This window comes from Coregonus lavaretus, assembly GCF_964263955.1.
Source record: "Coregonus lavaretus genome assembly, chromosome: 16".
Taxonomy (NCBI): domain Eukaryota; kingdom Metazoa; phylum Chordata; class Actinopteri; order Salmoniformes; family Salmonidae; genus Coregonus; species Coregonus lavaretus.
Genome location: NC_140003.1, coordinates 32,433,401 through 32,451,162, shown reverse-complemented (window position 1 = coordinate 32,451,162; position 17,762 = coordinate 32,433,401). Strand labels below are relative to the sequence as shown.

At 44.2% G+C, this 17,762-nt stretch overlaps 1 protein-coding gene across 5 annotated transcripts in view; it reads right to left on the bottom strand.

Annotated features, from left to right (window-relative positions):
- Positions 1–17,762, bottom strand: part of ift88 (intraflagellar transport 88 homolog) — a 45,275-nt gene that overhangs the window by 3,694 nt on the left and 23,819 nt on the right. For 2 of the 5 annotated variants that reach the window (XM_084179298.1, XM_084179299.1), the window contains exons 22-25: positions 17,593–17,699; positions 17,101–17,164; positions 15,451–15,468; positions 13,395–13,508 (exon numbers count right to left, since the gene is read on the bottom strand). In XM_084179298.1, coding sequence (XP_084035424.1) covers positions 13,395–13,508; positions 15,451–15,468; positions 17,101–17,164; positions 17,593–17,699 — 303 coding nt within the window. Of the gene's footprint in view, positions 1–13,394; positions 13,509–15,186; positions 15,235–15,450; positions 15,469–16,909; positions 16,955–17,100; positions 17,165–17,592; positions 17,700–17,762 lie in introns of all 5 variants that reach the window. The other 3 variants (XM_084179301.1, XM_084179300.1, XM_084179297.1) reach the window with 2 other exon arrangements.

Here is a 17,762-nt window from a genome sequence, read left to right as displayed (position 1 = left end):
GATAAAGCAAAGCAGTGCGATAAAAACAACACAGAGTTACATATGGGGTAAAAAACATAAAGTAAAAAATACAACAGAAAATATATATAGTGTGTGCAAATGTAGCAAGTTATGGAGGTAAGGCAATAAATAGGCTATAGTGCAAAATAATTACAATAGTATTAACACTGGAATGCTAGATGTGCAAGAGATTATGTGCAAATAGAGATACTGGGGTGCAAAAGAGCAAAATAAATAACAATATAGGGATGAGGTAGTTGGGTGGGCTAATTTCAGATGGGCTGTGTACAGGTGCAGTGATCGGTAAGGTGCTCTGACAACTGATGCTTAAAGTTAGTGAGGGAGATAAGAGTCTCCAGCTTCAGAGATTTTTGCAATTCGTTCCAGTCATTGGCAGCAGAGAACTGGAAGGAATGGCGGCTAAAGGAGGTGTTGGCTTTGGGAATGACCAGTGAGATATACCTGCTGGAGCGCAGACTACGGGTGGGTGCTGCTATGGTGACCAATGAGCTAAGATAAGGCGGGGATTTGCCTAGCAGTGATTTATAGATGGCCTGGAGCCAGTGGGTTTGACGACGAACATGTAGTGAGGACCAGCCAACAAGAGCGTACAGGTCACAGTGGTGGGTAGCGTATGGGGCTTTGGAGACAAAACGGATGGCACTGTGATAGACTAGATCCAATTTGCTGAGTAGAGTGTTGGAGGCTATTTTGTAAATGACATTGCCGAAGTCAAGGATCGGTAGGATAGTCAGTTTTACGAGGGCATGTTTGGCAGCATGAGTGAAGGAGGCTTTGTTGCGAAATAGGAAGCCGATTCTAGATTTAACTTTGTATTGGAGATTCTTTATGTGAGTCTGGAAGGAGAGTTTACAGTCTAACCAAACACCTAGGTATTTGTAGTTGTCCACATACTCTAGGTCAGACCCGTCAAGAGTGGTGATTCTAGTCGGGTGGGCGGGTGCCAGCAGCGTTCGATTGAAAAGCATGCATTTAGTTTTACTAGTGTTTAAGAGCAGTTGGAGGCTACTGAAGGAGTGTTGTATGGCATTGAAGCTCGTTTGGAGGTTTGTTAACACAGTGTCCAATGAAGGGCCAGATGTATACAAAATGGTGTCGTCTGCGTAGAGGTGGATCTGAGAGTCACCAGCAGCAAGAGCGACATCATTGATATACACGGAGAAAAGTGTCGGCCCAAGAATTGAACCCTGTGGCACCCCCATAGAGACTGCCATAGGTCCAGACAACAGGCCCTCCGATTTGACACACTGAACTCTATCTGAGAAGTAGTTGGTGAACCAGGCGAGGCAGTCATTTGAGAAACCAAGGCTATTTAGTCTGCCAATAAGAATGCGGTGGTTGACAGAGTCGAAAGCCTTGGCCAGGTCGATGAAGACGGCTGCACAGTACTGTCTATTATCAATCGCGGTTATAATATCGTTTAGGACCTTGAGCGTGGCTGAAGTGCACCCATGACCAGCTCGGAAACCGGATTGCATAGCGGAGAAGGTACGGTGGTATTCGAAATGGTCGGTGATCTGTTTGTTAACTTGGCTTTCAAATACTTTCGAAAGGCAGGGCAGGATGGATATAGGTCTGTAGCAGTTTGGATCTAGAGTGTCACCCCCTTTGAAGAGGGGGATGACCGCGGCAGCTTTCCAATCTCTGGGGATCTCAGACATTATGAAAGAGAGGTTGAACAGACTAGTAATAGGGGTTGTGACAATTTCGGCAGCTAGTTTTAGAAAGAAAGGGTCCAGATTGTCTAGCCCAGCTGATTTGTAGGGGTCCAGATTTTGCAGCTCTTTCAAAACGTCAGCTGTCTGAATTTGTGTGAAGGAGAAGCGGGGGGGGCATGGGCAAGTTTCAGCGGAGGGTGCAGAGTTGGTGGCCGGGGTAGTGGTAGCCAGATGGAAAGCATGGCCAGCTGTAGCAAAATGCTTGTTGAAATTCTCGATTATTGTAGATTTATCGGTGGTGATAGTGTTTCCTAGCCTCAGTGCAGTGGGCAACTGGGAGGAAGTGCTCTTATTCTCCATGGACTTTACAGTGTCCCAAAACTTTTTGGAGTTAGTGCTACAGGATGCACATTTCTGTTTGAAAAAGTTAGCCTTTGCTTTCCTGACTGCTTGTGTATATTGGTTCCTAACTTCCCTGAAAAGTTGCATATCGCGGGGGCTATTTGATGCTAATGCAGTACGCCACAGGATGTTTTTGTGCTGGTCAAGGGCAGTCAAGTCTGAGGAGAACCAGGGGCTATATCGGTTCTTAGTTCTGTATTTTTTGAATGGGGCATGTTTATTTAAGATTGAGAGGAAATTACTTTTAAGGAACAACCAGGCATCCTCTACTGACGGAATGAGATCTATATCCATCCAGGATACCTGGGCCAGGTCAATTAGGAAGGCCTGCTCGCTAAAGTGTTTTAGGGAGCGTTTGACAGTGATGAGGGGTGGTCGTTTGACCGCGGACCCGTTACGGACGCAGGCAATAAGGCAGTGATCGCTGAGATCCTGGTTGAAGACAGCTGAGGTGTATTTAGAGGGTATGTTAGTCAGGATGATATCTATGAGGGTACTCATGTTTACGGATTTAGGGTTGTACCTGGTAGGTTCGTTGATAATTTGCGTGAGGTTGAGGGCATCTAGTTTGGATTGTAGGATGGCCGGGGTATTAAGCATATCCCAATTTAGGTCACCAAGCAGTACGAACTCTGAGGATAAATGGGGGGCAATCAATTCACATATGGTGTCCAGGGCACATCTGGGGGCTGAGGGGGGTCTGTAGCAAGCGGCAACAGTGAGAGACTTATTTCTGGAAAGGTGGATTTTTAGAAGTAGAAGCTCAAACTGTTTGGGCACAGACCTGGATAGTATGATAGAGCTCTGCAGGCTCTCTCTACAGTAGATTGCAACTCCACCCCCTTTGGCAGTTCTATCTAGACGGAAAATGTTATAGTTGGGGATGGAAATTTCTGAATTTTTGGTGGCCTTCCTGAGCCAGGATTCAGACACTGCTAGAACATCAGGGTTGGCGGAGTGTGCTAACGCAGTGAATAACTCAAACTTAGGAAGTAGACTTCTGATGTTTACGTGCAAGAAACCAAGACTTTTGCGATTACAGAAGTCAGCAAATGATAGCGCCTGGGGAGTAGGAGTGATACTGAGGGCTGCAGGGCCTGGGTTAGCCTCTACATCACCAGAGGAACAGAGGAGGACTAGAATAAGGATACGGCTAAAGGCTTTAAGAACTGGTCTTCTAGTGCGTTGGGTACATAGAATAAAGAGGGCAGATTTCCGGGTGTTGTAGAAAAGATTCAGGGCATTATGTACAGACAAGGATATGGAAGGATATGAGTAAAGTGTGGGTAAACCTAAGCGTTGGGTAACAATGAAAGAGATAGTATCACTAGAGGCACCAATTGAGTCGGTCTCTGCGTGTATAGGGGGTGGGACAAAGGAGCTATCTAAGGCAGGTTTAGCTGGGCTGGGGGATCTACAGTGAAATAGTACAATTAGAAATAACCGAAACAACAATAAGCTAACCATGTTTGGGCTGAGGCTAAACATAAACAGGATGTAGTACCGTAAAAAGGAACAGTCCAGCAGACATCAGCTGTATAGCTGAGTTATCATAAGGTCCGGTGAACAGCAATAGGATAGTTCGGAGGCTGCTAAAGCACTAGCAGGTAAGAGGCCACGGCTAGCGTGTGCTAGCGGGCCGGGGCTAGCAGATGGAATCTTCGTGGTCGACGTCGTCGTAACCACATCAGACGATTTCGTCGGCAGACCAGTCGTGTAGGATCGGCGGGGCTCCGTGTCAACACTAGGTGGTCCCGTCCGGTTGACAGAGAGGTAGATAGCCGGGAGATGGGCCTAGCTCAGGATGATTAGCCAGACCACAGCGTCCATTTAGTTGAAGCTAGCTGGTAGCGATGAATCCGGAGTTAAAGGTCCAGTGATTCAGTGATTCCGGCAGAAAAACTGATATGTTCTGGGTCGATAACGCGCTGTGCAGACTGGCCGAATATCCGGTGATTAATATCCAGTGATTAAATTAATCCCGCAGAAAAAAAATCCAATGTTCTGGGTGAAATACCGCTAACTGTGGCTAATAGCAAGTAGCTAGTTAGCTGGCTAGCTAGTTTCAACTGGAGATTCTAGATAAAAGGTAAGTCAATAATAGAATCCGTTCCACATTGAGTGAGGCGGGTTGCAGGAAAGTATATTTTGTAGAAGGATGAAAAGTCTGATAGGGAAATATGTACGAAAAATACAAAAAAACAGGGTATTTACAGGCTATTTACAGACACACGACAAAAACAGAACTGCACTACTTCGCCATCTTGCAGGTTTATTGCATGACATAAGTATTTGATACATCAGAAAAGCAGAACTTAATATTTGGTACAGAAACTTTTGTTTGTAATTACAGAGATCATACGTTTCCTGTAGGTCTTAACCAGGTTTGCACACACTGCAGCAGGGATTTTGGCCCACTCCTCCATACAGACCTTCTCCAGATCCTTCAGGTTTCGGGGCTGTTGCTGGGCTATACGGACTTTCAGCTCCCTCCAAAGATTTTCTATTGGGTTCAGGTCTGGAGACTGGCTAGGCCACTCCAGGACCTTGAGATGCTTCTTACGGAGCCACTCCTTAGTTGCCCTGGCTGTGCGTTTCGGGTCGTTGTCATGCTGGAAGACCCAGCCACGACCCATCTTCAATGCTCTTACTGAGGGAAGGAGGTTGTTGGCCAAGATCTCGCGATACATGGCCCCATCCATCCTCCCCTCAATACGGTGCAGTCGTCCTGTCCCCTTTGCAGAAAAGCATCCCCAAAGAATGATGTTTCCACCTCCATGCTTCACGGTTGGGATGGTGTTCTTGGGGTTGTACTCATCCTTCTTCTTCCTCCAAACACGGCGAGTGGAGTTTAGACCAAGAAGCTCTATTTTTGTCTCATCAGACCACATGACCTTCTCCCATTCCTCCTCTGGATCATCCAGATGGTCATTGGCAAACTTCAGACGGGCCTGGACATGCGCTGGCTTGAGCAGGGGGACCTTGCGTGCACTGCAGGATTTTAATCCATGACGGCGTAGTGTGTTACTAATGGTTTTCTTTGAGACTGTGGTCCCAGCTCTCTTCAGGTCATTGACCAGGTCCTGCCGTGTAGTTCTGGGCTGATCCCTCACCTTCCTCATGATCATTGATGCCCCACGAGGTGAGATCTTGCATGGAGCCCCAGACCGAGGGTGATTGACCGTCATCTTGAACTTCTTCCATTTTCTAATAATTGCGCCAACAGTTGTTGCCTTCTCACCAAGCTGCTTGCCTATTGTCCTGTAGCCCATCCCAGCCTTGTGCAGGTCTACAATTTTATCCCTGATGTCCTTACACAGCTCTCTGGTCTTGGCCATTGTGGAGAGGTTGGAGTCTGTTTGATTGAGTGTGTGGACAGGTGTCTTTTATACAGGTAACGAGTTCAAACAGGTGCAGTTAATACAGGTAATGAGGGAGAACAGGAGGGCTTCTTAAAGAAAAACTAACAGGTCTGTGAGAGCCGGAATTCTTACTGTTTGGTAGGTGATCAAATACTTATGTCATGCAATAAAATGCAAATGAATTACTTAAAAAATCATACAATGTGATTTTCTGGATTTTTGTTTTAGATTCCGTCTCTCACAGTTGAAGTGTACCTATGATTAAAAATTACAGACCTCTACATGCTTTGTAAGTAGGAAAACCTGCAAAATCGGTAGTGCATCAAATACTTGTTCTCCCCACTGTATATATAGATATGTGTATATATATATATACACACTGCTCAAAAAAATAAAGGGAACACTGAAACAACACATCCTAGATCTGAATGAATGAAATAATCTTATTAAATACTTGTTTCTTTACATAGTTGAATGTGCTGACAACAAAATCACACAAAAATTATCAATGGAAATCAAATTGATCAACCCATGGAGGTCTGGATTTGGAGTCACCCTCAACATTTTAGTGGAAAACCACACTACAGGCTGATCCAACTTTGATGTAATGTCCTTAAAACAAGTCAAAATTAGGCTCAGTAGTGTGTGTGGCCTCCACGTGCCTGTATGACCTCCCTACAATGCCTGGGCATGCTCCTGATGAGGTGGTGGATGGTCTCCTGAGGGATCTCCTCCCAGACCTGGACTAAAGCATCCGCCAACTCCTGGACAGTCTGTGGTGCAACGTGGCGTTGGTGGATGGAGCGAGACATGATGTCCCAGATGTGCTCAATTGGATTCAGGTCTGGGGAACGGGCGGGCCAGTCCATAGCATCAATGCCTTCCGCTTGCAGGAACTGCTGACACACTCCAGCCACATGAGGTCTAGCAATGTCTTGCATTAGGAGGAACCCAGGGCCAACCGCACCAGCATATGGTCTCACAAGGGGTCTGAGGATCTCATCTCGGTACCTAATGGCAGTCAGGCTACCTCTGGCGAGCACATGGAGGGCTGTGCGGCCCCCCAAAGAAATGCCACCCCACACCATGACTGACCCACCGCCAAACCGGTCATGCTGGAGGATGTTGCAGGCAGCAGAACGTTCTCCACGGCGTCTCCAGACTCTGTCACGTCTGTCACGTGCTCAGTGTGAACCTGCTTTCATCTGTGAAGAGCACAGGGCGCCAGTGGCGAATTTGCCAATCTTGGTGTTCTCTGGCAAATGCCAAACGTCCTGCACGGTGTTGGGCTGTAAGCACAACCCCCACCTGTGGACGTTGGGCCCTCATACCACCCTCATGGAGTCTGTTTCTGACCGTTTGAGCAGACACATGCACATTTGCCTGCTGGAGGTCATTTTGCAGGGCTCTGGCAGTGCTCCTCCTGCTCCTCCTTGCACAAAGGCGGAGGTAGCGGTCCTGCTGCTGGGTTGTTGCCCTCCTACGGCCTCCTCCACGTCTCCTGATGTACTGGCCTGTCTCCTGGTAGCGCCTCCATGCTCTGGACACTACGCTGACAGACACAGCAAACCTTCTTGCCACAGCTCGCATTGATGTGCCATCCTGGACGAGCTGCACTACCTGAGCCACTTGTGTGGGTTGTAGACTCCGTCTCATGCTACCACTAGAGTGAAAGCACCGCCAGCATTCAAAAGTGACCAAAACATCAGCCAGGAAGCATAGGAACTGAGAAGTGGTCTGTGGTCATCACCTGCAGAACCACTTCTTTATTGGGGGTGTCTTGCTAATTGCCTATAATTTCCACCTGTTGTCTATTCCATTTGCACAACAGCATGTGACATTTATTGTCAATCTGTGTTGCTTCCTAAGTGGACAGTTTGATTTCACAGAAGTGTGATTGACTTGGAGTTACATTGTGTTGTTTAAGTGTTCCCTTTATTTTTTTGAGCAGTGTATATGTATGTATATACAGTGAAGGAAAAAAAGTATTTGATCCCCTGCTGATTTTGTACATTTGCCCACTGACAAAGACATGATCAGTCTATAATTTTAATGGTAGGTTTATTTGAACAGTGAGAGACAGAATAACAACAAAAAAATCCAGAAAAACGCATGTCAAAAATGTTAGAAATTGATTTGCATTTTAATGAGGGAAATAAGTATTTGACCCCTCTGTAAAACATGACTTAGTACTTGGTGGCAAAACCCTTGTTGGCAATCACAGAGGTCAGACGTTTCTTGTAGTTGGCCACCAGGTTTGCACACATCTCAGGAGGGATTTTGTCCCACTCCTCTTTGCAGATCTTCTCCAAGTCATTAATGTTTCGAGGCTGATGTTTGGCAACTCGAACCTTCAGCTCCCTCCACAGATTTTGTATGGGATTAAGGTCTGGAGACTGGCTAGGCCACTCCAGGACCTTAATGTGCTTCTTCTTGAGCCACTCCTTTGTTACCTTGGCCGTGTGTTTTGGGTCATTGTCATGCTGGAATACCCATCCACGACCCATTTTCAATGCCCTGGCTGAGGGAAGGAGGTTCTCACCCAAGATTTGACGGTACATGGCCCCGTCCATCGTCCCTTTGATGCGGTGAAGTTGTCCTGTCCCCTTAGCAGAAAAACACCCCCAAAGCATCATGTTTCCACCTCCATGTTTGACGGTGGGGATGGTGTTCTTGGGGTCATAGGCAGCATTCCTCCTCCTCCAAACACGGCGAGTTGAGTTGATGCCAAAGAGCTCGATTTTGGTCTCATCTGACCACAACACTTTCACCCAGTTCTCCTCTGAATCATTCAGATGTTCATTGGCAAACTTCAGACGGTCCTGTATATGTGCTTTCTTGAGCAGGGGGACCTTGCGGGCGCTGCAGGATTTCAGTCCTTCACGGCGTAGTGTGTTACCAATTGTTTTCTTGGTGACTATGGTCCCAGCTGCCTTGAGATCATTGACAAGATCCTCTTGTGTAGTTCTGGGCTGATTCCTCACCGTTCTCATGATCATTGCAACTCCACGAGGTGAGATCTTGCATGGAGCCCCAGGCCGAGGGAGATTGACAGTTATTTTGTGCTTCTTCCATTTGCGAATAATCGCACCAACTGTTGTCACCTTCTCACCAAGCTGCTTGGCAATGGTCTTGTAGCCCATTCCAGCCTTGTGTAGGTCTACAATCTTGTCCCTGACATCCTTGGAGAGCTCTTTGGTCTTGGCCATGGTGGAGAGTTTGGAATCTGATTGATTGATTGCTTCTGTGGAAAGGTGTCTTTTATACAGGTAACAAACTGAGATTAGGCGCACTCCCTTTAAGAGTGTGCTCATAATCTCAGCTCATTACCTGTATAAAAGACAACTGGGAGCCAGAAATCTTTCTGATTGAGAGGGGGTCAAATACTTATTTCCCTCATTAAAATGTAAATCAATTTCTAACATTTTTGACATGCGTTTTTCTGGATTTTTTTGTTGTTATTCTGTCTCTCACTGTTCAAATAAACCTACCATTAAAATTATAGACTGATCATTTCTTTGTCAGTGGGCAAACGTACAAAATCAGCAGGGGATCAAATACTTTTTTCCCTCACTGTACATGTATATCAAATCAAATATTATTGGCCACATGCGCCGAATACAACAGGTGTAGACATTACAGTGAAATGCTTACTTACAGCCCTTAACCAACAGTGCATTTATTTTTAATAAAAAAGTAAAATAAAACAACAACAAAAAAGTGTTGAGAAAAAAAGAGCAGAAGTAAAATAAAATAACAGTAGGGAGGCTATATATACGGGGGGGTACCGGTGCAGAGTCAATGTGCGGGGGCACCGGCTAGTTGAAGTAATATGTACATGTGGGTACAGTTAAAGTGACTATGCATAAATAATTAACAGAGTAGCAGCAGCGTAAAAAGATGGGGGTGGGGGGGCAGTGCAAATAGTCCGGGTAGCCATGATGAGCTGTTCAGGAGTCTTATGGCTTGGGGGTAGAAGCTGTTGAGAAGTATTTTGGACCTAGACTTGGCACTCCGGTACCGCTTGCCGTGCGGTAGCAGAGAGAACAGTCTATGACTAGGGTGGCTGGAGTCTTTGACAATTTTGAGGGCCTTCCTCTGACACCGCCTGGTATAGAGATCCTGGATGGCAGGAAGCTTGGCCCGAGTGATGTACTGGGCCGTACGCACTACCCTCTGTATTGCCTTGCGGTCGGAGGCCAAGCAGTTGCCATACCAGGCGGTGATGCAACCAGTCAGGATGCTCTCGATGGTGCAGCTGTAGAATTTTTTGAGGATCTGAGGACCCATGCCAAATCTTTTCAGTCTCCTGAGGGGGAATAGGCTTTGTCGTGCCCTCTTCACGACTGTCTTGGTGTGTTTGGACCATGATAGTTCGTTGGTGATGTGGACACCAAGGAACATGAAGCTCTCAACCTGTTCCACTACAGCCCCGTCGATGAGAATGGGGGCGTGCTCAGTCCACAATCATCTCCTTTGTCTTGGTCACGTTGAGGGAAAGGTTGTTATCCTGGCACCACACGGCCAGGTCTCTGACCTCCTCCCTATAGGCTGTCTCATCGTTGTCGGTGATCAGGCCTACCACTGTTGTGTCGTCGGCAAACTTAATGGTGTTGGAGTCATGCCTGGCCATACATATGCATGTATGTATATATATACATACATACACACACACACACACACACTTCCGGTCAAAAGTTTTAGAACACCTACTCATTCAAGGGTTTTTCATTATTTTTACTATTTTCTACATTGTAGAATAATAGTGAAGACATCAAAACTATTAAATAACACATATGGAATCACGTAGTAACCAAAAAAGTGTTAAACAAATCAAAATATATTTTATATTTGAGATTCTTCAAATAGCCACCCTTTGCCTTGATGACAGCTTTGCACACTCTTGGCATTCTCTCAACCAGTTTCATGAGGTAGTCACCTGGAATGCATTTCAATTAAAAGGTGTGCCTTCTTAAAAGTTAATTTGTGGAATTTCTTTCCTTCTTAATGCGTTTGAGCCAATCAGTTGTGTTGTGACAAGGTAGGGTGGGTATACAGAAGATAGCCATATTTGGTAAAAGACCAAGTCCATATTATGGCAAGAACAGCTCAAATAAGCAAAGAGAAATGACAGTCCATCATTACTTTAAGGTCAGTCAATAAGGAACATTTCAATAACTTTGAAAGTTTCTTCAAGTGCAGTTGCAAAAACCATCAAGCGCTATGATGAAACTGGCTCTCATGAGGACCGCCACAGGAATGGAAGACCCAGAGTTACCTCTGCTGCAGAGGATACGTTCATTAGAGTTACCAGCCTCAGAAATTGCAACCGAAATAAATGCTTCACAGAGTTCAAGTAACAGACACATCTCAACATCAACTGTTCAGAGGAGAATGTGTGAATCAGGCCTTCATGGTCAAATTGCTGCAAAGAAACCACTACTAAACGCCACAAATAAGAAGAAGAGACTTGTTTGGGCCAAGAAACACGAGCAATGGACATTACTCAACTAGTCTCAAGAAGGCTAGTTTTATTACTTCTTTAATCAGCACAACAGTTTTCAGCTGTGCTAACATAATTGCAAAAGGGTTTTCTAATGATCAATTAGCCTTTCAAAATGATAAACTTGGATTAGCAAACACAACTTGCCATTGGAACACAGGACTGATGGTTGCTGATAATGGGCCTCTGTATGTCTATGTAGATATTCCTTTAAAAATCTGCCGTTTCCAGCTACAATAGCCATTTACAACATTAACAATGTCTACACTGTATTTCTGATCGATTTGATGTTATTTTAATGGACAATAAAATTGCAAGGACATTTCTAAGTGACCCCAAACTTTTGAACAGTAGTGTATTGTTACGGATACAGGTATCCTGTATGTGTATTTGTTTTTTTCTCTCCTTCTGCCCTAAATCACAGGTGTCCCTTGTTTTCCTGATTGGTGGTCGTTGGGGAGTCCCACCTGTCTGACATCCGTTCGTCTGCTGATTGCTGAGGTGGACCAATCAGTGGACATTCCTCTGCATTGCACCACCTGTTTCTGGTTTTTCACTCACATCCCATTGTTTTAAAAGCCAGTCAGTTGTGTTTTATCACAGAGACTCTTTTCGTTTGTGAGTATGGATACTGTGGCGTCTTGTTTTTTGTGTACGCACTCATTTGCTGTTTACTCTATATGGTAACAATGTTGTGTGTTCCTGGGAAAAGAGGGACTTAGCAAGTTGCCCTTTGGCACACATTACCCGTAGGAAAAACTATTGTCTAAAAACACTAGTTAGACCTGAATGGACCACCCACTGTATTTTTGTATGGTTAGCAGAAGCTTAGCAGTTCTTGAGGCAGGCAAGATCAGTTTAGGGTTTTTTGATATTGTTTCATTCCTTGGGTCCTGCTCAGCCCCTTTTCCCAAACCTTTACCGTGTGTTCATTATAAACATTTTGTGTTTGACGGTAGTTTATGGTTGTCTGTGTATTTTTGTTCTCACTGTTTCTGTGTCACTATTCTAATTTGCATGAGTTATGTTACGGGTCTCTTTTCCATCCACCCTAGACTTTTAAAGCCACGGGGTTCGTAACATGTATATATCAACAAAATAAAAATTGCAGAACCATTGACCTATATTTTTTACTTTACAGTTGTTTCTGGTGTTATCCCTAAGATCTGGAAAGGAGGAGATTCTATGATATTTACCATCCAATTTCCAAATTATCTTGCCTTGCCAAAGTTTTAGAATCCCTGGCCAACTCTGGGCTGAAAACTTTTCACTCTATTCTTAATGTGCACCAATCTGGTTTTAGACTTGGACACAGCACAGTTTCAGCTGCTACGCTTGTTTTAGATAATGTGTTAAAATTGCTTGGATCATAAATTGTATCTGTTAAAACGTGTAATATTCATCTGTATGCAGATGATACTGTTATGTATGCCATTGCCCCAACTGTATACCAGCCGTTGTTGGAGCTGCAATCTGACTTTGTTGCCTTACAGAAAGGCCTGGTTGGTTTAAAACTTGTACTTAATGTGGGCAAGACTAAATAAATGTTCTCTCATTCTCGCAAAATTGTTTCAGATGGACTACATATTTTATTCATTGAATGGTTCTCCCATCGATCGGGTTCCCGCCTATAAATATCTGGGCATTTGGATTGACAAGGATTTAACATTTAAAAAGCATACTGATGAGCTAGTTAAAAAGTTAAGATTTTTTTAGAAATGGATCTTGCCTCTCCCTAAACAGCAGGAAGCAGATTGTACAGTCAACTTTCCTGCCAGTTCTTGACTATGGTGACACCATTTACCAGACTGCAGCAGCAACTACACTTATAGAGCGACTGAACACGCCGATTGACACGTTTTTCTGTTGCTCATTAGAAAAATGAGATTTCAGTCTTGGAGGTGTTTCCTGGCCGATTCTGCATTTGGTTAATGATGTTTGTCCCCCATGAGACACGGAAGCCTATTTCAATTCCTCAAAATAACCAGAATGAATCTAAGAACTCAAATGTGTAATTGACATTTTTACCAAGGATGTTTTAGTTGTGCAATCTTACATCTAAGGTGTTTGGTGCAGTATTTCTTAAGTAAAAAACATGCTGTCTTATGTAAACAAAGTTGGAGCTGCTGGGCAGGTCTGTCTCATTGTCTATGCTATTGGATAGAGCGCATCACCGCAGCTGTGTATTGTGGTGTTGAAATTGTAGTATTTTAAATTGTAACTAGCTTTTATCATTTTATTGGCATGTTTGTGTAGAATTTGCTTCCTAAGGGCATCATTGAAAATGAGACCCTGGTCTCAATGGGCTCCCCTGATTAAATAAAAAATGCATTTGTTCACAAGGTGTTAAGATGGATCAGGGGCATGAGGTAGATTGTACAATTGAAGACAAAAAACCTACACTGCAAGTCTACACGGTTGAAGGTGGAGGGAGAGAGTGTGTCTCACCTATGTCTCGCTGGCTGCTGGCCTCGTAGGGTTCGTTGGAGCCAGGAAGTGCCCTCATCTTGGCGCTCAGCCTCTCCCCCTTGGCGCTAGTGCCATGACTGCTGTGTCCACTGTCTGAGAAAACAGACACAGGATTAACCTGCTTGCTTACTGTTGGGACCGGCCCCTTCATTACCCTGTACAGTGAGGGAAAAAAGTATTTGATCCCCTGCTGATTTTGTACGTTTGCCCACTGACAAAGAAATGATTAGTCTATAATTTTGTTGGTAGGTTTATTTGAACAGTGAGAGACAGAATAACAACAAAAAAATCCAGAAAAACGCATGTCAAAAATGTTAGAAATTGATTTGCATTTTAATGAGGGAAATAAGTATTTGACCCCCTATCAATCAGAAAGATTTCTGGCTCCCAGGTGTCTTTTATACAGGTAACGAGCTGAGATTAGGAGCACACTCTTAAAGGGAGTGCTCCTAATCTCAGCTTGTTACCTGTATAAAAGACACCTGTCCACAGAAGCAATCAATCAGATTCCAAACTCTCCACCATGGCCAAGACCAAAGAGCTCTCCAAGGATGTCAGGGACAAGATTGTAGACCTACACAAGGCTTTAATGGGCTACAAGACCATCACCAAGCAGCTTGGTGAGAAGGTGACAACAGTTGGATCTTTTTGTTGTTATTCTTTCTCACTGTTCAAATAAACCTACCATTAAAAATATAGACTGATCATGTCTTTGTCAGTGGGCAAACATACAAAATCAGCAGGGGATCAAATACTTTTTTCCCTCACTGTATCTGCATGGTTCACATTTAGCAGTGATTGTTTATCCCTCTCTAACAGAGGGTAACAATGAGAGGCTGCTGTTTAATACCACACGCTCCTCTGTCCTCTGTGTGTGAGGGGAAAGAGATGTGTGTCAGCTCTAGGCTCAGATGGCAGGTCTGTATGGCGGTCCAGAAAAGTGGGGGACAGGCCAGAGACAACCACACTCCACATCTGGCAACCAGGTAGCCGTGGAAAAAAATCCAACCACGAAAACAGGAAGAGGAGGAGGCCCAATTCTGTTGTCCCTTACAATCCTCAAATCCCAGCCTTCCTCAGGACCAACTCACTCAAAAATGCAGTGAGATTTCCAGTGGAAAAGCAACTCCTTTTTCTGCCTCAACACTGAAGAAAGAATGTATTGCACATACCATGAGTGTCTAGCTATGTATTTTCCTGTCAATGGGTCAGCTTTTGCCTGTTGGGGTGATCTGACCTCCCTGCACAAGAGGGCAGCTTACACTCTTACACCAAAGAGCAACAGTGATTTGGAAGCATCTGAGAAATGCTTTTCAACCATACCGGATCCTCAGCGACAGAGCAGTCATAAGTTGATGATGACTTTGCTGAAGTAACATAACAGTAACAACAACTCCAGTTTTTAAATAACAATCACTATGTATTCAAACGTAGTAGTCAACACGGTCAAATGAGGGAAAACTCTTAGAGGTGAATTCAAGAAGGGAGGCTTTCTCAAATAGAGCGTTTTCAGCTCTTTTTCTCTCTTTGCAATGTGTTCAGTGCAAACATTCTCTGGAGGGGGTGAGTTGCAGGAAGGAGTCATTCCTGGCAAACACAGCTTGCAGCCTGTTAGAAGATTTCGGGGACACTGAATTGTAAAGCTAGGCTGTAGAGAGTTCAGTCATTTGACAATACCTTAACACTGTCCCCCTTGCCTTCTTTGACAAATTACTGTGAAAAAGATGATTGATAGACAGTTTTCCATTCTGTTGTACAGTACAGTACATACCTCTCCCCTGGTCCAGCAGAGGACTGTGTTTAGGCTCAGGGTGAGAGACTGATCCAGAAGAAAGACATGTGGAAAGAGAAAAAGGAAAGCATGCAATAAAGAGAAAGAAAGACCAGAGAGGACAGGGATAGTTGAGGATCAAGTTAGAATAGCATACAGTTAACAAAGCAAAAAGGACATTTAAAATGGCAAGAGGAGAGTAAAGAGTTTGGTGTGTATGTGTTAATCTGCCACAAACACATAATATAACACTGTCCTGCTCACCTGCTTTGACATCCACCTCTGAAGTGCCATAAGAGAATAAAAAGAGGAAATTAATTGTAAGATGAAGTGTGTCCAGACATTTATACAGTACACTACAGTGGTTCCCAGGAACTCTCAGGAGAGCAGTGAAACTTTTCCTAATCTTGATTATTTTTAGAACACTCGCTTATAAACGTGACCTGTGGAATGTTGTTACGTTTGAGGGGCCACATCACTGGACGCTGTTAAAGGGCTACACACAAATTAACCATAATGAGTAACGATCTATAAAAAGTATACAAATATTTACAAGAAACGCTATTTAAATCTATAAAATATGTTTGTCACAGAAAATAGCTGATTTGCAGTATGCTTCCTACAGTTGTGTCAGGTTGGCTGGATATCAATTGGGTGGTGGACCATTCTTGATACACACGGGAAACTGGTGAGGTTGAAAACCCAGCAGCGTTGCAGTTCTTGACACAAACCGGTGTGCCTGGCACCTACTACCATACCCCGTTCAAAGGCACTTCAATCTTTTGTCTTACCTATTCAAATTTTGAATTGCACACATACACAATCCATGTCTCAATTGTCTCAAGGCTTAAAAATCATGATTTAACCTGTCTCCTCCCCTTCATCTACACTGATTGAAGTGGATTTAACAAGTGACATCAATAAGGAATCATAGCTTTCACTTGGATTCACCTAGTCAGTCTATGTCATGGAAAGAGCAGGTTTTCATAATGTTTTGTACAGTGTGCTGCAGAATTGTATATCCCATTAAGGTGTGCCACGGTTCACAAAAAGTTGGGAACCACTGCACTACACTACCAAATGCTGATGGAGGATTGCTGTGGCTATAAGGGGAGTTGTTTGAAGCAGCTGGAATATGGTACATAATTACTTCAACAAAAACGTCAGCAAGTATACTGGTCTGGATACTGTAGAACTAAGCCATTACTGTTATAACATTAGCTGACAGAGCATATCAAGTCTAAGAAACTACATAATAGCCTGGGCATTGACACAAACTTCAGATATTCTTTGGAGAAATAGTTTGCAGTTTTCTCTTACCACATAATCCAAATAATTGTCCTTGAAGGCAAACACCTTTGACTCTTAATGTGCTGATGACTACACCGGTTACGATGTAATAATAATTGTTTTCCAATGGCCAAGGCAGAATAATGTAGCAATGGAACTACTACTGGACTAAAAGTATTGGAACGGGACCCAGCTCTATTCTACAGAGGAGGCTCGTACCGCTGTCCTTCTTTGGCGGGGTGTGGACAGGGTCTGGAGTGCCCACTGTCGAGACACACATTTGGACAGCAAGAGAGGACAGAGAGATTATAAAGGTTAACTGAATTTCAAAAGTTGGAATGGGTTAGTATCAGAATAGAGGAACTCGGGGTCAGAGATGTAATAGAGATGTACAGAGCTAGGAGGTTACTATCTAGTTTCTACTGGCTCGTACCGATGGCCTTCTTAGGCGGGGTGCGGAGAGGGTTTGGGGTGGCCACTGTCGAGACACACCCATGGACAGCAGTTAGGAGAAAATATATGATAATGGTGAACTTAATTTTTGCAAGGGATTACCATCTAAATAGAAGTAGTCAGGGTTAGAGTGTGTTTAGGTGTATAGAGGTGTCCAGGGTCATCACTCACCACTGCTGGCGCTGCCCTCTCTCCGGGTGCCTCTAGCGCTGCCCTCCCTCGCCGACTTCACCCGCTAGAGAGGAGAGAGAAATGATGTCTCTGTTAAAATCCAATATTCCCAAAAACAACAGTACAGAGTACCGTACAGACACTGATTTATTTAACTGTTTGTTGGTTTCTATGGTGAAAACAAAGACACTTGCAGAGAGCAAAAACAGCCAGAGACACTGGAGTTGATCTGTAATGATGATGTCAGCAAAGCCTGGGCCAGTTAACAACAGAGCAGGAATTAGAGTCGCTCCTTAGAAGAACCGTTCTGATCCAAGAACATCTCAGCACTGATTTAGGAGCAGTTGGTTATGATTCACTGAGAAGTCGGTATTCTCTCTGTCTGTTTTCCATAGGAAAGACACAGTGAAGCCAACGCCTCCAGTGGCCTCAGATGATGTTGTTGTCACTGTCAGTAGCCTTTGACAAGAGTGTAGTAAGTAAGTAGAGTACCTGTTCTCTGATCTCTTTCATCTTCTCCACCTTCTTCAGTTTGGTGGCGTAGTCCTGGACCTCTTTCATCCCCATGTCTGTGCACAGCCTCACCAGGAAACGCAGGCCTGGAGGGTGACAGGGGAAAAACACACACACCCATAGAGTCAGCATCAGTATATTTTTTAAAT